Below are 20,927 nucleotides of genomic sequence, written 5' to 3' on the forward strand. Positions count from 1 at the left end.
TTAAACCGAATAAAACCAGATGTCATTAAGTCAGATGTAAAATTTTATTTACTACTCTACAGTGTGTGGCCTATAACGCGGGAGAATAATTAAAACGTAGATTCTACTACTCAAACAATAAAACTTTTGTTCGACAACTTTTTGAAATTATGTAGTCTTAAAATTGTCCCTTTTTCAAACAAACTAAATAATATTTTCAATGTACTTTAAATTCCGTCTAATTGACATCGCCCGTCAGTCTTGTCACCGTACAGGCATAATCAATTTCGTGATACATTGCGTGTTCGATTAAATTTTAAAGTGTTTTAAAATACAAACCACAAGTTATTTTTAAAAGTTGCTGAACAAACATTGTCTAGTTTGAGGAGTAGAATCTACGTTTTAATTATTCTCCCGCGTTATAGGCCACACACTGTATACGACTTTTCATAAGGCTCAAAATCAATTAAATGAGAATTTAAATAAATAAAGTTCCGGCAGGGTGCAAAATTTAATTAAGGCGGACAAAATAAAATTTGAAAATATATGGAAACAGTGTTGGCTAATGTACCCCTAATATCTTTACCGATTTACTTTTATGTGGTATATTCGCCTTTTGTTTCACTATTAAATTAATACAATTAAAATAAAAATATTATACCGGTATTCCACCGGTATTATTTCAGTGCTGAAGCGATTATCTTCGATCGTAGCCTTGATAATGTAGGTGTTGATAGTTACTTACGGCGGTAGGAGCGGCAATGAACCCCGTGCAGAGTAGAACGTGAGGTGCGTTGGGATAAGTGCATATATCTACTTATAATTCTTTGGCTGGTTGGTAACCCTCTATATTTTATTTTTTGTTTTACTGTTATTAGGTTAAGGGAGTTTTAGGGAGTGAAAAAAAAATGATTTTCGTTTTATGCGCTCGCGTGATTGCCGATGGATTATAATTAGACAAAAGAACTTGTTTTCCACGCATCGAATGTAGATCCCTATGACACTTCCTCCAAGTCTTCTCCAATAATGTTTATACCGTATTTTAATTACCTACCTTAAATGTTACATTTCTAAATATTTTTTTGTGCTATACATACTTCAAAAAAATCGCTTGAGGCCTAGCGGTAAGAGCGTGCGAATTGCAATTCCGGCTCGTACCAATGAGTTTTTCGGAACTTATGTACGAAATATCATTTGATATTTACCAGTCGCTTTTCGGTGAAGGAAAACATCGTGAAAAAACCGGACTAATCCCAATAAGAGCCTAGTTTACCCCCTATGGGTTGGAAGGTCAGATGGCAGTCGCTTTCATAAAAATTAGTGCCCACGCCAATTTATGGGATTAATTGCCAAGCGGACCCCAGGCTCCCTTGAGCCGTGTCAAAATGCCGGGACAACGCGAGGAAGATGATGATGATGTGACACATACTTCCAAAAAAATCTACAAATATTTTACGTGACAACTGCTTATAAGTAAATATTATGTAGGTACACTTATAAAGTATAAAGTAGAAAATATCTTATAGGTACATAATATAAAAACCGATCATGTACGAGTAGGATTCACTATGGGTTCCACAGTTACACATTTTTATTGCATATTTTTTGTTTAAGACCAACTCACCTATTATAGGACATAGGTCTTCCATTAATCTTTTGGCGTTGAACTATTTTTTGTATATGTATTTATGTAATACAATTCTGAGTTAGGTTATGGTACATTTTTGCTCACCTACTTATAATTATGTATTATATCTGATATGTCACATGATACCAAAAATCGCCGCAAAGTTAAAAGTTCATTTATTTACGTTACTCATCTTCGGATCACCGACTTACTACTTCCTTACTTGACATATGTGTACTAAATTTCAATTGAACTAGTCCAGTAGTTACGGTGAAAATTGGCTTTAACAAAATGGCAGACACACGAGTGATCTTATAAGGGAGATTATTTTCCTTGAGTGAATGGTATGCATTTACCCCAATGCACCTCACGTTCCACGCGGCGCGGCGTAATCTGGCCCCTATTTCACCACGGTGACAGGTACGACAAAAACATCACTGTTATTGACGCCATAGGCATCCATGGACTACAGTTACCGCTAACACTGATTTAAACTTTCACGATTTTTACACATTATTAAATTGTACAACGGAACCGCAAAACGTTCAAGCGGATAAACAAGACCAAGTGCGGGTAGTTCGAAAAACTCGCGCGGTTAGAAGATGCTGATGTCAACTTAAGCCAGTCTTCTCCGAGACCACGGGGACAACGCCGTCCTCGAAACGTCGGAGGTAAATCTTAAAACTTAGATACGCGATTAAGTCCCGTTGTACAATTTAATAATACAGTTACCGCTTACCATCGGGCGGGCCGTATTCGTGTTTGCCACCGTCATTGTACCTATTATTAAAAAAAAACTTTATTATATCGGATAAAACAGACATTTCTCTCGCGAAAAAATCTTGTGACAATTGTCACAAGATTTTTCAAAGAATTTTCGGTAAGTCTTGACAGGAAATGAGTTCTGTGTCGCAATTTCGATACAGTGGCCGTGTTTCTTGTGACAATTGTCATTAGCTTCGCAAAATAAGAATTTTTTAGTGGCAATATAATGGAGTTTATTTATTTATTAAAATGTTGGTGGCAAACAAGCAATTCGCCCGTCCGATGGTAAGCGGTTACCGTAGCCTATGGAGGCCTGTGACGTCAGCAACAGTGATGTCGACAACTGTCGCACCTGTCACCGTGGTCGTGGTGAAATAGGGGCCAGTAAGTACCTAATAATCGCAGTGGTCTTAAGTGTCACAGACCCTACTGGCGCTTAAGTCCTTTATGACAATTTCTGCCTATTTTATATTGTTCAAAAAAAAAAGAAACCGAATAATTATATCGGACTACCAAATTTTCACGAGAATCAGTTGAGAAATGTGATATGCAAAGGAGAAGAATTCGGACATACGAAAGCATTTTTGCCCAAGTTGAAACGGAGACCTTCGCCAACGCTCGGTCAATGATGGTTTAGGTACAGCTAGCTGCAGAGAAAAGGTACCACCCCTGCATACAATTATCTATCTGGTCGTACCTTTTCTCTGCAGCTGACTGTACACCTATAAAAATGGTTGTCCCTGCTGTAATTTTATACCGGTACCGTACTTTGTATTTCAACCGGTATAGTTTTACCTTCAAAACGAACCGGTATTGATAAATAATAACGGTACCATACCGCTTATACCGTAAAGAAAGCATGATGCAGTCTCTGCTTTGCACAATTATTGTGTGGACAAAATTCTTATAATCATCGAAACATACATACCTACGCACATAATGTCATTGAAATAAAACATTGTTATTTTATAGTAAATTTATATAATACTCGATATATACACATAACAATAACCAGACCGCAGCGGTATTAGCCTGTAAGCTTCATCTCTTGTCTCCAAATCCGCAAAAACTAGTTAGTACTAAATGCTGGTCTTGCTGTTATTTTATTCTTGAAGATTATGGCTTGTTTCTTGATTATTGAGAACAGCACGTAATCGCACACATATAGACGGAACGAACGGCAACAAAGTAGGTGTAGACACTAAGACTTTCAGGTATTAAACGAATTACGCTTCGTATTAATAGGTAAGTAATATTTAAATGAATATATAATATTCTCTAACGTAAATACAAGATTACAATTGACATCAAATGTCATTGACATACAGAAGTCATATACTTTTTTTTAATGACGCAAAATTGATACCAGCATAATGAAAATCAATCCCAATCAGTAAAACGAGTCTTTAAACTTTTTTCATTTTAAGCGGGTTTTGAAGGAACAAGTTACTTAAATTCAATTGTAATCGTATTGTTTTAGGATAGTTTACTGCTGTTTTCGATCGTTACGACCTGTAAATAACAACAAATCAAATTTTAAATAAATTTATTTACCCTATTTTTTGAAATACAATTTATCTACTGGTATACATTTTCGTATGCGTATATGATGAAATGTCTAAATAATGTCAAAAACGAGCTACGACGAAGTACACGTCTGCTTCGATCCAAGGCCAGCGGCCATCTGACTCGAAGAAGAATTTTGAGTGATGTCGTCAATGTATGGAAATTGTACGAAAGTTTACATTTGGGATTGAATTTCTGTGTTGTATTTGTGAGTAAAAATATAAGTAGATAATAATTTGCTAGTTTAGTTATCTAGCTTTCAAAATCACACAACAACTCAATTACTGTTAAAGGCAAAACTGTAATGCGTGTTGCTCAAACGGAACTCCATATTTTGATTTTTGGATACTTTTAGTGTCGATTTGTAGAGAATTACAGCAAATAAAAAATATTATGCCGTGAAGAGCCGGTACACGGCTTCTTCGTGAACAAATTTACGTATAATTTAATGCAGTTATTAAACATTTCTTGAACAAATTGATTGCACAAAGTGAGCTCTAAATCGAAAACGTCATATACCGTCCCCTTAAAGTTCAGACTCGAATAACTACTTGTTTACCTCGCCTCAAATACCAAAGCTACAACTCAAACTTTGCTTTATTTATTATTCCAAATTTTATGCTAAGCTCATTTGCCGAATTTAGACAGGCCAAAACTACCTCAAATGTTACGTACCTGCAGTACCTGAAATACAGACCAGTATCTGAAGACAGGCTTTACTTCTACTGTCAACACATGACGAATGTTGCAAAACAAATAAAAGATATTATCATAAAAAGCCTGCTAACGTAGCGAACGAAACGCAACTGTCACTGTCGCGCTAATATGGAAGAGTGATAGGGAGACACAAAACGATTCGATGGCGAAGTGCAAGCGATCGTCACCTTGGCTAGGCCGCCAGCTGTAGTGGCCAAGAGAATAAATAGTACTGGTTTTGGATTACCATATATTGCATGATCCAATTCTTTCTTGACATAAAGGAAAACGTTCTAGCATGCTTACAACGCTCACCAATCACAACACAGTGATTTGTTCAGCGTCAGTGCCGGCTACGTCACAGCATGGGTTAACAAGACGGATTTCCCCCGTACATCATAAGGTTAATAAGAGGGCTCGCGAACTAACGACTACGCTTTGTCAACGCGCCTTAACCCGCCCGCCGCCATCTTTGGCAGCCATGTTGGATTTCAATCTACTTAGCGCTTAATGAATTTGTGTCTATTGATTTTGTTTAACCCCTTTTTGTTTTGCTTAATTAACCTTTGGTTTTGAACAAGGGAGACTGAAGGTTGACTTGATATTTTGCTTAATTATGGTTGTTTATTTTTATAAGCTTTTGTCTTTCACTTTCACCGTCTTCGTTATCTGAATGGTATCTAAAATGCTAATCCTCGTTAAGTAAAGAGTTTGCGTCTCCAGATGCATTTATAAACGTCTAATGAAATAGTGTGATGTTTATGGGAGGGTTCATTCATTTTGTGCAATTTCGCTTGACTGTAAAACGAGTTAACTTAATCCAACCGTAAATCCATATACTTCATGCACTGAACTTTATAAAACGCGACTTTTATGGGGAGAAATTGATTGCACTGTTTTCTGCATTACGCTACGCTTATCATAAAAAAATATTCGCTGAAGCTGTAATTAATGCCGTCAAGCCACTCTATGTACATACGAGTATGTAGGTATAGCTACGGACTATTTTCGTTACCTGCGTCAGGCGTGGCTCACTCCGCGATTTCGTAGCTTTGCTACAGGTAGCTAAAAGTAAGTACATCCGTTCCGGCCCAATTTTGGGGAAAGCCATAAGCCGCGCGTGGCGCTGTCGCCACCTAGCGGCCATATCTGTGCTGATCGTAACAGACGCGTTTTGTTACAGAGTGAGTCTTCTGTACTTAGTATTATTATTTATTCTGTGCCTGCGTACAGGCGGCCTACCCAAGGTGACAATCGCTTGCGCTTCACCATCGAATCGCTTTGTGTCTCTCTATCACTCTTCCATATGAGTGTGACAGCGACAGTTGCGTTTCGTTCGCTACGCAGCGTTAACGATTGGCATGTTGTCTACGGGGGCTGAGTATAGGTACTGTAACGGGCTACGAACTACGGCATGATGCAAATGCCGTATACAATACATACGTATTTTTTGAATAACAAATAGGTCATTCAAGTTTTGTCGGTGTCAAAAGTAACGTTTTTGGTTGAATAAATGTCACTTTTGACACTGACAGATCAGTATCATATTAGAAATAGATCGAATACCTAAAACTCGAAATAACCCGTATGAATTGAAAATCCATATGACATACAATAACTTTAAAACGGATTACCATGCGTTCATACAATAAATCAACGACAACTTATGTTTCTGAAAGGATTAATGGATTACTACACACCTTTACACACACATACATGTGCATATAGACTTATGAAAATTACGCGCATTACGAGTTAATGGGGCCCGCGTCATCATCTCGAATTTATTTGAATGCGCAGTAAAAGCTCGAATCACGCCATACAAAAGGCTGTATGAGGTGGGTGGGACATTTAAAATTTACAAATGCGTAATTATGCACCCGCATTGTCGCGAGCGGGCGGCGGAAGGGTTAACCCCCTAACCTTTCTTCCCCCCTCCCCACGATCCGGGGCTTCCGGGCCTAATGCTATATTTAATTTTCTCTAAGGCTCCCTCATTAATAATGCGAGCTGCGACTTAAAGTGGTGCTCATACGGCCGCGTGAAGAAACGTACCGCGGCGTACTGAGTGACGTGCATTAATTCGGGTATAAATTGGTAATTAAGGTAATTTTGAGGTGACAGGTGCTGTAATTCAGCTGGGTTTATTATTTCGACTAATTGTTTAAGTTTTGTCTTCTTGAGGCTAGCTTGATAGGTACTGATCCAGGATAATGGTCATGATTAGGTATGTCAAGTTCATGAAGATCAATTTTCGACATAACACTTTTTCTAGCCAGTTTGTCTGCAAAAGTTAGTCTTACTTCAGACGAGTTAAACAGCGTTTGTTAATTTAGGTACTTATAGTTATTTGACAGACACCTTTATATATTTATAATTTATCCTTCACCCTCTAAGACTATCCTAATAAAGTATTAAAAACATCTTTAGTTATGAGACACTGGAAAAATCTAGCGTAAATTATAGGCAACGTGTTTTCAGCAAATCTGCTTTTGGGTGATACAGAATGAATTAATTGTATCACAAGGAATTTTCTTTAACCATTTCATTGAAGTGTTCGTCAATTAGCAAAGCAATTATGATGCCTCATCCACACCTTTCCATGTTGAAGTTGCCGCGCGAATGTGGATAATTTATCATGATTTCGCGGGGTTATTGGTGCTTCAATACCGCCCCACGCTCAAATGGCGTAAGTGAGCGGCACAACACTAACACCAACACTCTTTATTGACCATTGGTGGACTTTATATCATTGCAATAAGGTTGACGAGTTGACAGTTCAAGGTGTAGGCGATGGTACAGCACATACGACCTGTTTATAATTACGGGGTTACTACAGTTAAGAGGGCAGAAACGGTGCTTGGGAATTTACATATTGAAGTGGGCTAAATTGTTTCTGAGGAACAAAGCGAATGAGAGCGTTGAAAGAAGACTCGGAGGGAGCTACTTGTAGCTTGTTTGTTGGTAGTTGGAAGATGTTTACAGATATACGTACGCTATGGAATATTAAGTTATGGAGTTATAATGATTTGAATGTGACCTGATTTTAAACTATCACTCCATCCACACTTTTACACTCACCACGTGATCTGGGTTCCGGCAGAATATCAGTGCCTTGCTCGAAAGAGTGAAGCGTATAGCTGAGTCGGCATCCTTTTGATGTTGCTGCAATGCACACAGTGTAACCACTGCAAGTGTTACCACTATTCCTGTCATTGTTATACAGGATGCTTCCTGTAACAGGAGCAATAAATTAAACTGTAGGTTGTACTCCTCAAACTGACCAACATTTGTTCAGCAACTTTTGAAAATAACTCATGTTTTGATTTTTATTACACTTTAAAGTTTATTCTAAGACGCAATGTATTGCAAATTTTGTTATGTTTAAAGCGTGACAAGCAACGTCAAACACACTGATGTCAGCATACATTGAAGGCAATATTTATTTTGTATGAAAAAGAGGAAGTCTAAGGGATTCATAATTTCTAAAAGTCGCTGAGCAAATGTTGGTCAGTTTGAGGAATACAGCCTTTAGTTTAATTTATTGCTCCTGTTACAGGAAGCAACCTGTATATGTCTCTAATATGTATTTGTAAGATTTTGTATTTTGTCTTAATCGATTGTGTATTTTGTTAATTGTGTAATCTTCTGTCTGCCTGTATATTTTCAAAATTGTGTGTATTTGCAGCAATCAAATAAACGCTTTATCTATCTACGTATCTATCTGATTAAAATCAATTTATAGTTACATAAAATAGGTCAGTGATAGTAATTAATTACTAATTTAATAACACTAAGTCCGATTAGGGCAAAGAAGTGCTTATCGTTCCGAATGGACCAATTATTTTAGCAATCCTGATTAGTTAATAATTTATGTTTATTTATTTTTGAGGAAATGTACGAGTTATCAGCCACATAGGTAGGTACATTCACGCCAAGTGACGCGTTTTCAAATGATCAACTGGGTGTAGGTAAAGTTAAACTATTTTAACTACAAATGAACAGGGTTTAACTAAATGTAATACGTGAATATTAAGTGTAAAGTAAAAGTAAAGCTATATCACAAATAAATTATTGAAACAATGCCATCTTATCACACTTATAAGCGTATTTTGTAGGTTTGAGAAACTTTTCCAAACAACACATTACGCTACGTATCTCGTGAAGTAAGCCACTCATTTACTTCTTTCCAACTTCCAAACATAATTATCGCTTCGCCGAAACCCTTCGAAGCAAAACTTATTCCAAACTCAATATACGTCCAGCTTAAAAGCTAAAGTATATTAGCATGCATTAATTCCGGCAGGATCTTGGGGCAGGAGCGCGAGGTGTGTAATTAGGTTAGGGCCCTTTGACACCCAACGTAACGAGGTTTGCCTCGCCTCTGCGCAATACAAAGGCAACGGTAGTTTGACTATGGCTTGTGTGGACAGCTTAAGACCAATGCTTATGGACAGGTGGATATTTCGTTTGAGAAAGATTGGGGAAACAATAGATAAATGGAATTGTAATGATTTCAGAAACTTGTGTAGATGGATTTTAATAGGGTTGATACTGTTAATAATTAAGATTAATAAGGTTTCCATCATCTCTCAGGGGGTTTAAGTTTTAATACGCGGCTCTAGAGGGCATCAGGTACTGTGGATGTAGGTAGGTATTTAATTTGCAAGTATAAATACATGTAGTAAGAAACAAACTTTTAACTTTTTTGTGGTAATCATGTGATCGAGTACGTACACAAGCTTTCATGTACTGAAACTGTACTGTGACTCTGTACTTTGTACTGAAAGCTTCACAATGTCAATAGGCACTTACCTATTGAAATTTAACACCCAATGCTACTTAAATGTAGGTAGGTAATACGAGAATCCGCTTGCAAGCGAAAAACCAGGTGCCTAGCGACGCCCTACGCGCGTCGCCACTTATTACGCCGATTAATTTGCCAGGGATTTCCGGCTTGCAACTATACGTGTAGACGAATCTGTAGTTTTAGCCTTCTCTTCTCTTGATATCAACATGAAGAGTACAGGGAAAAAACAATACGGATGTAAGCTTTAAACGTACTTACTTACGTAAAAATTGAGTGTTACATTTTTACTTGTCTTCTGTGTTCCCAAAATTTGCAGGGAACCAACTGGCAAGTAATGTAACCGGCCATAACTTAGTTAATATTTAACGATTTTACTTTAATATCGAAAACAACTTTTTTTGTAATATCTTCATTATCTACCTAATAACTCGGTAGACCTAGTATCTAGGTGAAAAAATCCTACCACAAAAAAGCCTCAATCAAACCCTATATATTTATATAGGAATAGCTCTATAAATAATGAGGCAGTCTGGTGTCAAAAGAAGGGTTCCAAATTGATAATTAATTGTTTCGCAAAACTTCTGGAGCAAATTAAATCCCTTTTGAGGCGTCGGACGCCGCGGACTGACAAAGGTCCACGGTGACAATTTAATATCTGCCGGATAGAAACGTCGACCCTGCCTCGACCTACGATTGCGACGGTCTAAGTAATATCCGTTAGCGGCAGAAACTAGTAAATATTCAAGACCCAACCAACCTCCATGCATACAACACCAACGTTCCTCGCGTGCCTTTTTAATAATGACTTCTAAACTTTAAATCCGACTTTCCTGGCCGCTGTCATATGCACAAAAGGACAATCAAAGCTGGTGTCTTGCCCGACAGCTTAGTCTCAATCACTACCCTTACAAAACCGATTTGGTTAGTAGTCTCATATAGTGAACTATGCCGACTTTTTATAACAACCCAATGACCCAACCCAACCCTTTTAACCTCCATCGCGGTTATACGAAACGAAAAATGGGAGCTGCATAATACACTACTGTTTTGCTGCATGAATATCTTAACTTCGTTAGTCCCCGGGTATACTGTACAAGTACAAATTAAATTCGAGTTTTCGACTCATATAGAAATAAGTTCCAAATTCAAAAGCACCAAAATGGTCCTGGGTCTTACGAGGCTATAACCATATTCAGCCTCTTCTCCCGACAATTTTACTCTCTATCTTATCTTATTTTTGTCTTGTAGACTGTATGAACTGAATGTTTAAATTAACTTGCTATATTTATATTTCGAAAAGCTCTTATAATACAACTGTTTGACTAACCAATCTTCCATGGCACTAGCAATTTTTAAAACAGTTTTTTTAAAACTTCAATTTTTCAATTTTTTACAAAAAAATCGCTCGTCGCTTATGACTTGTATAATTTCCAAAGCGACGCAACGGGGAGCCGTCTCCGTGACTAACTTCGCGCCAGATATCGTTACACGAAGACTCTAACGCCTGCAACGCTGCACACCTATTCGCACCTCTCTAGCTATGTGTGTATCGTAACTAAAATTAAACCTTACTGCGATGAAATAAGATATATTATGTCTCTGAAGTGTGTTGTCTGACTTTACCGATACGGTACGGCTTAACGGCTTAAGATCGTGGCTGTTTACAAGCACTGTCTTTTTATGTCAGTCAATTCTCTTTGAACGTTGATGTGAGAAGTGTGAGAACCAAGCACTTTGCTCATACGCAATTACCTAAATGTCCTAAATGATGGCTTTCTGTTGCCGCGGACCACGGGCCAAAACGGAGGATAGGTATACATATAAGTCAAGATGGCGGGTCTTGGAACTCGGTACAATCAGCATCTATCTAATAGAGTGACATGTGGCTAAATATATCGTAACACACCTTTTGTAGCCATAGAAATAAATAAAGATGTGTTCCTATATATTTGGACACTTTGTCCGTCACTATCTGTTGGATGTTGGATGCTGCACAACTATACAGAGTTGTGATGGCGTCATGATCAGTATCATCAATAAGTAAAAGAGATAAATCTATTTACCTGACAGTTTGAACGGTAATGATCCCATCAGAGGGTCCGGCGCGAACCGCGGCCCGAAGTGGAAGGGATGGAAGCCATGATGGCGGGTCTTGGAGCGGGGCTCACGCGGCCCGTCCACCGTCACCTTGATGGCTTTCTGATACGTCACCACTTGTGGCGGTGACGTGGCCAGCATTATTGTCAGCGAGAAGGATTTACCTGCAAAGATATTGCCATTAGTAATCAGTAGGTAACTATTTACGTCATAACTACGCTGAAAACTCATATGCAAAGACATAGTTTTGTTTGACGCAGTTTAGTGTAGGTACCTACACTCCTTGGGAAAATTATGAAATCGCTAGGAAATTTACGAGAGCTGTTAGCCCAAGAAGACAAATAATCTAGCCTAGCATACACCATATATAATTATGCATCGGTACTTTTAATGTGATTTGAAAGTGTAAGTAGTTATTAGATTCGTCTTGATTATGGTTCTTATAAAATGTTTAGTTGTTATTTCACGTTTCTATCGCATTTTTATTTTAGCGACCTCATGCGGAACTTCAAACATGAGTTCTATATCCGACTAGAACTGCAATCTAGCAAGGCCACGCAAGGCTAAGGGAGGTAGCACAAGACGACTTTTTACAACGATTCAGCAGCGATGCAGCCACAACACAGTCGCGATGCTGACACCGGTCATATGTCATATGCACACGTAAAGACTCGCTGCTTACTGAATCGCTGCAAAAAGTCGCCGTGTGCTACCTCCCTATGGGATAAAAAATGTACTACAGATTTAAAATGGAAAGTAAACGTTTTGTCGTGTCAATCGACTAGGTCGTGCTGGCACGCGGGCCGTGCCACAAATCAGCCGCCGACAGCCCCGGCGAGATGATCCCGCGACGTGGTTGCGCGCAGCTACGTGATCCCTTGTGGGAAGGGTTGTGGGAGTGTTTAAGTAAAATAGAAAGATTATACCTCAATAGGTCGTATAAGACGCAGAGTCGTTTTATAGCCAATATTTAGAAGCGTTTATAATTTTGCTTCACTCTGGCATATCTGTGTATCTATATTTATACCACAATATCTTTGTTATTATTTAGTGTGCCACTTCTGTAATGCACTGTTTGTTCATTAATATCTTCACCGCGTGTCAAAAACCACGATCAGGCCCCAGTCCGCAAGCACGACGGTTTCACTTATTACTACTGCTAAAACACACACACATAATTTATTTAATAAAGGACAATTGGTAACCGATACACACTATTGCATTTTACGGTGCAAATGCTAAAGCCACTAATAACGGTGCTAAAGTACGAGTACCTACTTATACTGAACCGCGCGACAAACCACGCAACCAACTAACATGCGGAATGTTTCACTTGTCGTCGTTGAGGTATATCTAATTGTAATAACAGGTTAGAAACTTGATACGTATTTGTTATGGAAATGATCTGTCAGTCTAAAGTCGTTTGTCGATGTATATATGTCGCAGGGAAATGATCAAAACAGAGATTTGAACAAATCTCTAAGGGATATGATCAAATCACGCAGGATGTTAAAATGGCGAATCCATATCATCATTTCCCTAGAAAAATTCAGTCATTTGACCAAATCACTGACTCTGTTTAGTGAAAAGACAAAATCGGCCAATAAACGCGAAACGCTTTTTCATTTCACTAGATTTGTTTAGGAATTTGACAAAATCCCTAACCACGACAGTAAGTTGACGAAACGAACTCAAAAAGTCAACTAGTTTTATCATTTCGCTAAAAAAGTTTAGTGAAATGATAAAGTCTCAACTGGAAGATAGTACCTATATGGTGATTTGATTAAATCTCTGAACAGTTTAGTGAAATGACGAAAGCAAGACAGAATACAACATTTCACTAAACTTTTTTAGCGAAATGATAAAACAAGTTGACTTTTTAAGTTCGTTTCGTCAACTTACTGTCGTGGTTAGGGATTTTGTCAAATTCCTAAACAAATCTAGTGAAATGAAAAAGCGTTTCGCGTTTATTGGCCGATTTTATCTTTTCACTAAACAGAGTCAGTGATTTGGTCAAATGACTGAATTTTTCTAGGGAAATGATGATATGGGTTCGCCATTTTAACATCCTGCGTGATTTGATCATATCCCTTAGAGATTTGATCAAATCTCTGTTTTGATCATTTCCCTGCGACATATAAATAAGGACGTTTTAAGGATGATTTACGGCAAAACGGCCTGGGTCCCGATCCTTCGTTTTCTATAAAGCATCACGTGATCACCAGTCACCTGTCATAGAAATTAAAGTTTCGGGTGCCTCGGCCCGGACCCGGCCCGTTCTAACGTGAGTCATCCTTAACTACTGCTAAAATATAGATAAACTAGCCTCCACCAGTGACATACCTAATCTGCATAGAAGTTGATAAAAATATTCAAGCCCATTGCCTCTTACGATATTTTAATAGATTAAACAATAAGAAAATATGGTTAGCGGCAAGACTTGCACCCTTCACATACCTAATTTAACATAATTTGAAATTTACCGATCGATATTCATTAAAGGAACACTTTTTTTATTTTTTTCATTTTTCATTTTACGCCATAAGTACCTAATAAAGCACATTTAAGTAATAATACGAAATAATAACATTATTTGCGGGCACAAGACATACCGCGAGCGCGGCGGCGGGTTGCGTGGTCTACCCTGACCCCAAGTCCCAACGCGCTCCCATAGCTCGGTTTGCTGAGTGTGGCCACAATCGTGTCTAAACGACATTCGTCTCTTTTATAGCGCTTTGTAACAGATAGCTAAGTGTATCACTTTCGTTTGATATAATAATTGGTGAGAGAGAGGAAAATAATGCAACCTAGTAACACGAGAATTGTCGGAGCAAATGCGACAGTACTACCTACTGATTTTCATCAGACCATTTAATTTGCCTTTTTGTAATTGTAACGCTTTCAGTATTTTTTTTAATCTACCACAACCGACAACCCACACGCAAAATAGGGTTCTTAATTATGACGTCGAGTTGCGGAAACAAAGCCCCATTGTCGGACAAAGGACGATTTTTAATTGGCAGTTTTATGACAGTAGGTATCGGTATATTGACAACCGAAAGTGTTTTTTTTTTCAATAACAGTGTATTTTACGGAGCACATCTCTGTAACGATATGAAATGAGAGCATAATTTTCGTGCGGGCTCAAGATACCGCGAGTGCGGGTCGCGCGGTCTGCCTCAACGCCCGATGCGACCATTTTTCCCTTGGCTGGCTTTGGCCACAATCGTACATTTACGACTTATATCTCGCCTGAAAACGATGCTCTAAGTGCGTTGAAAAAGGATAGAGAAAGGTTACCTAAATAAATAAGCCTAAATAAGCGCCGTCGGATCCCACAATTTATTTTGCTGCCTAGAAAAAAGCAAATACCCTGTGGCACCAAGTTGATACTGTTAATTACTAATCTTGCTATAACTAATTACTACAACATCAGCTGACAGTTGAACACATTCGAATCCTAATTACGTCTGAACGAATCGCGAAAAATTCCGCAAAGCGTTCAAAACAAAGGAGGGTGTTACATTCCCAACGTCTGGCTGTATGCCAGCAGCCGTGGTCCTTCGGGCCATGAAAACGACATAAACACCCCCCCCTCCTGCCGCACCCAACCCCCCCTCCGACCCGAAATGAGCGGCCTCCCACTTATTTTCATAAAACCCACATAAAGTGAACGCGAACTTAAGAGAGACCAAGAAATTGTTTTTCAGCTCCAATTTTCGCCAAAATAAGCAATTTCGTGAGTTGCGGGGAATGAGGCAGTCTCGTCGGCTCTTCTTGTTTGTATCTAGTTTCTTTTATATGTAGGTATATGTATCTTTATGTTCAATGTTTTGGTGTAGCTATGTACATCAAGTCTATAGGTACGATATTCATTAGGTACCTAAAAAGGTATTTGAACGAATTGCAAATTTATTTAGGAATCACATAATGCACATAGAATTTATATTTTCAAACTTGTGTTGTTACGGTAGGTAACTATAGTTTGCAAGCGATTAGATCGTTTACATCCTTCTTACATCAATGTAGGTACCTACCTATGGTCATCGACATTAAAATCACATTATACGGATTATACAAATATTTGATTACATATTAGTTGACAGCCCATTTACTCGTATTTATTTATTTAATCTTTATTGCACAAAAGAAAAACCTTATAGTACAAAAGGCGGACTTAATGCCATAAGGCATTCTCTACCAGTCAACCTTATTTATCACCTCTGTTGCTTGCAATAAAAATTGAAGGTGGCAACTATAGGAACAGTGTCCAACGCTGCAATATTTCCGTTATCGCGAAACTTATTTTACCTAATCTAGCATTGGGTAGGTAGGAATTAGTAAGTACCTAAGATAAGATGCCATTGAAAACACATAAAGACATCGGAGCGCTACAATATTTACGCGAAGCACATACTACATATGTATCTAGATAGCAAATATAATATGCTCTACCATCCCATATATGTCAAAGGGAACGTTAAGGGAAAAAATGAAGGCATTCGCCGCCTTCTACATAAATCACTGAGTTATTCATAAAAAGGCTTTCGTCTGCCCCCTCGAGAACATATTGCAGTTTGCACGTGCGACATACTTCATAAACTGCTGATATTGATCCCCTAGGGGGCGCCACAATGTACCTACACGAGCTCATACAAATATTGTGCCTGAATAAATAACTTGCAGTTATTGCTTAGTTCTGTTTGAGCGAATTTTGCACATAATGGGACGCGTGGCGCCATCTAGCAAGCGCGTGTAGAACTAATAAGCTTTTAAGAGGGGTGGTTTCATTTTTAAACGCATCGTTGTTAATTATAGAATGATTGTTAACATTGTTTTTCTACTCCAGCACTTAAATGTGTCAATTAAATGACTGACAGTGATATCTAAAGCAATGTCATTTGAATGATTTGTCTATAGGCTCATAAGATGACTGCTAGCAGTCATCTTATGAGTATAATACAACTGCTTTATTTTTTTTAAAGATACAAGTTCCGATCATCTTGATACAACTGCTTTATTTTTTTTAAAGATACAAGTTCCGATCATCTTGATTGAAAGAGGTATGTTTTCATTTACAATAATAACTCTTTTTTTTTTAAATAATAACTCAATTTTTTTTAAATAATAACTCTTTTTTTTTAATAATAACTCTTTTTTTTTGCTGCAGCTGTCATAGAAAAAGTAATGTATGCAACAGCTCATAATTGGTTCTTAAAATTCAAGGGTCTTTTTTTACAAAACTCGACTACGTCTCGTTTTGTAACTTCGACCCTTGAATTTTAAGAACCCTTATTATATCACTGTTGCATAAACTACTATTAAAATCCTACATTTGAAAACGAATTTGAAAAGAGGTTAAACCATTTTTTTTATACAAATGCTAGTCAAAAAACCAAAACCTGCAGTGAATCCTTATATTAACTATTCATTATTATCATAAGTATTTATGCATTAGGTATACCTAATGCATTAATACTATGCAACATAAAGCATAATATATTATGCAATGACTATGTCGTTGGAATTGTTGATAAGTACCTGGGTAAGTACACAGTCATATTGTTTTAAGTTAAAAGTGTTAATTATCAACTTCTAGCTAAACAACTGCATTTACAGCAAAAACACAAAAATACTTGCGCTAAATTTATAAAAAGAAATAATTATGCCAGTGAAAAGAAAACACATTATTCTCCGGGTGGGTGCGTCAGATTAAAAATCAGCTTTATACCATCATAAAGCAGGAGGAGACTTAAGATAAGAGTCCCGTCCGCTAAATAAAAAATGAGCCGCAATCGTAATGGCTGCCTGCTCCTTTGATCTGGGTTTCACGGGCTTATTGGGGATTTGCGAGAGCGCCAATTTGGATATAAAACAGCCCGATACGCATTAGGGATATTAACCAATTGACTACACATGCACGTATGACACACACACAGATATACAATTTTAAGCATAAAGTCCCCTCCACAATAAAACGTGGCCAATACAAGCAGCGTCGTAAAATCCGAGTTTATTGAAGCGTCAAAAGAACAAGAAAGTCAAAAGTGAGGGCAATTAATAACGTCTCCAGGGAAGCACCTCAAGCCAAGCGGTCAATATTACCGAGACCCTCAATTTTCGCCACTCTCCCCAGCGCTAATAACAATAATTAGGAATGAGTGGTTCAATAATTAAAAACGGAAAGAGAACAACCCGAAAAAGACGGGCTAAACTGTAAAGAAAGTGAGTTTGTCCCTCTCTGATGTTAGCTAAGTGAGTGCTTCCGTTTCGCTCATCTCAATTTGCTTTATGAATTTTTTGCACCCCCATAGTTCCTCTTTTAAATTTATTAAAATTGTAATGAATGTTTTGGCCTGTCTTCTGCTTTAAGGAAAAGTAGGCTGGTAGGTACCTATGGCAAATAGGTGGATATCGACCAAAGAATATATTACTCACTAAGATATCGACGAAAGGCATTGTGTTGCACCGGTCACCAGTAATGTGTAAATCACAGCTATTTACAAATCGACTATTAATAGGTACTTACTTACGTACTCTAAAAGTAAGTTAGATCAAAAAAATACAAAAAGTTGTAAGTGCGTAAATATTCTACCAAGTGTCCGAGTCGAAATGATGTACGACTCCTTTTAAATGAAATAATATGATACCAAAGTTATCAAATATGTATTTGATTATAATACAGCCTTAATATAACAGCGTCCAAAAGTGCAAAAACACCCCACAACATATCCGCCGAGATGTTTTGAAATAACAAGGCTAATTTAAAATCATTAGTTCAGCGAAGGGCCGAGTGAACTGTATCAAAGGGGCTCCAGTTAATAACGAAAGGTGAGGCGGAGATCTTTTTCGCCACGGCTTTTACAAAAATAATTTCACCTTCAAGGGAGGGCGCAGACACAGGTGCAACTTGCACTTTGACTAAAGAGTTTTGAACTCTCCGCTTTTAGTAATAAGGAGGATTGAGTAGTATGATATAGTTGGTAAGCAGCTTCATATTCTCGAAAAGACGTAGAGGAGGCATTGTACTGGTTGCAGACGATGCGTGTAAAATGTAGTGATATTTTTAGGGTTCCGTACCCAAAGGGTAAAAACGGGACCCTATTACTAAGACTCCGCTGTCCGTCCGTCCGTCCGTCCGTCCGTCCGTCCGTCCGTCTGTCACCAGGCTGTATCTCACGAACCGTGATAGCTAGACAGTTGAAATTTTCACAGATGATGTATTTCTGTTGCCGCTATAACAACAAATACTAAAAACAGAATAAAATAAAGATTTAAGTGGGGCTCCCATACAACAAACGTGATTTTTGACCGAAGTTAAGCAACGTCGGGCGGGGTCAGTACTTGGATGGGTGACCGCTTTTTTGCTTGTTTTGCTCTATTTTTTGTTGATGGTGCGGAACCCTCCGTGCGTGAGTCCGACTCGCACTTGGCCGGTTTTTTTTTGATCGCACAAGTAATCAAAATTGCAGATTTTTTTTTACAAACAAAAAGTTACAAAGTAACAACTACTAATAGTAATAGTAATAGATAAAACTAGAGTGAATAGAAAACTGTAGACGAAGTTAAAGGAAAAACTTTTAACTTTCTATCACCGGATATATCTAGTCTAACGCAGGCTTAGACCAAGAACGCAGCGCGCAGGTATCAGTGTTACATCTTTGCTCCAAGAGTTTGCAATAAAATTTTAATTGGATATGTATTCATGAATAAAATAATTATGAAGCTTAATAACAGCAACATGTGTACAGATTGATAGTTTTCAAGCCAAATCAGTCTGAAGCCGCAATTGTTATTGAAAAAACGCTAATAGCCATTGGTCAAGTGCGTGTAAAGACATTTTCCACCTGAAAACAAATAATTTGTAGCTTCATAAAACGCGACCTTGTGTGATATTTTTGGAAACATTTAAAAAGTACACTTTAAATCTAATGTCAGCCAATTAAAGACGCGTGTGGGGGCAGGGTGAGGGTGTATTTTTTATCGCGACTCGAAGGCGGGGGTCAATCAATCGATTAGCAGATGTCACTCCTTGACTACTGGTGCGGTAAATTGGGCTCTTACTGCACCAAGGCATAATAAGGCAGGACGGATCGCTAGTTAAATGCGAAATTAAAATTTCAATCTTTGATTCTTTCAATTGAATATTTGTATGTAATTTTATGAGGTTGTGTGAAGGACAAAAATGGAATGACAGTGTGACAGTCTGACTTTATTACTGAAGTCGAAATAGTTTAGGACATTATTACATACTAGTTACTTAAAAAATTGTACCTAACTTGCATCTAATGAATTAAAAGCGAATTTTTAATTACAACATGAAAAATAAATATCGACTCGTGTCTATGAAAAGATAAAATGTTCCCTCGAACTTGCCCCAACTTACCCTATTATTTTAATCATCAATTCGGTTTGTTAGAATGGAAACTTTTATGTAATTAATAATTCCAAGCTAAATGAAAGTGAAGGCTGTCCGCTCCCCGCTGACACGGCAAACCGAAGCAAAAAACGTTGGGGGCCCTCATTAAATTTTTCGCTTATTAAAAATTCCCCGCGCCCCGTCCCTCGGCATCAGATAGCCAACTTTTTATCCCAGAACGAAACAAAAGTTATGTTCGCGGGGCACCGATCTCCCCTTTGTCTTTTCACTCGATAATTTGAGTGAGATTTTCTCGCAATTTAAGATAAACAAAGAGAACGCTTACCCTTAATTGGAAAGCAGAGCGTTATTCAGGAAGGAACGTGACAAATAGACACCTCTTAACTTCTTTTCCACTTTAGCCGCTCTGGGCTATATTGGTTTTTTCCGTGTGCTACCAGAAAGCTTTTGTTTGTTTAAGGAAATGTTAATGAGCATTTTTATTGTGTTGCCTGGGGAGACCGTGTTTTTTCTGGCACGTGTCGATCACAATTAAACATTTTTTGCGCACTCTCACCTGTTTCTTTCGAGTCTCATCTTTCGCAGCGACGCAAAAATGAATGAATTAGAAGTAAGACGTGAGAATAATTTAAAATCTAACAGGAGAATTTCGAAATATAACTGTAACGTTCGAAATATAATAGATTAGTTCATGAATTTTGTGATGTGGAACTAAAACCAATGGCGGCACATATTGTGACAAAAAAATACAAGTAAGTCGGCTGCCGAAATTGTGCGACAATGCCCAGATAACTAATGTGTTCCTTAACGGTAGTACTATTAGTTATTCTGTGTCCTTAACTGACATGCGTTCAAGTTTGTTAATTAAGTATTATACACAAATGTCTTTCATCTGTTTTTAATTTCTCATGAAATGAGCAGCAATTCTGCGACTACACTTTTTCAGTGTGATAAACTTAATTTATAATATCTACAAAACAGCAATCCCACTTCACATAACTGCGTAC

General features: G+C 37.9%; 1 protein-coding gene across 1 annotated transcript in view; it reads right to left on the reverse strand.

Moving 5' to 3' along the window:
• The window catches only part of LOC134654029 (runt-related transcription factor 1-like), a 50,304-nt gene that overhangs the window by 8,785 nt on the left and 20,592 nt on the right, over nucleotides 1–20,927 (reverse strand). The window contains exon 4 of the mRNA XM_063509418.1: nucleotides 11,507–11,704. Within this exon, the coding sequence (XP_063365488.1) occupies nucleotides 11,507–11,704 (198 nt within the window). The remainder of the gene's footprint in view (nucleotides 1–11,506; nucleotides 11,705–20,927) is intronic.

Source organism: Cydia amplana, chromosome 14 (assembly GCF_948474715.1).
Source record: "Cydia amplana chromosome 14, ilCydAmpl1.1, whole genome shotgun sequence".
In the NCBI taxonomy this organism is placed as follows: domain Eukaryota; kingdom Metazoa; phylum Arthropoda; class Insecta; order Lepidoptera; family Tortricidae; genus Cydia; species Cydia amplana.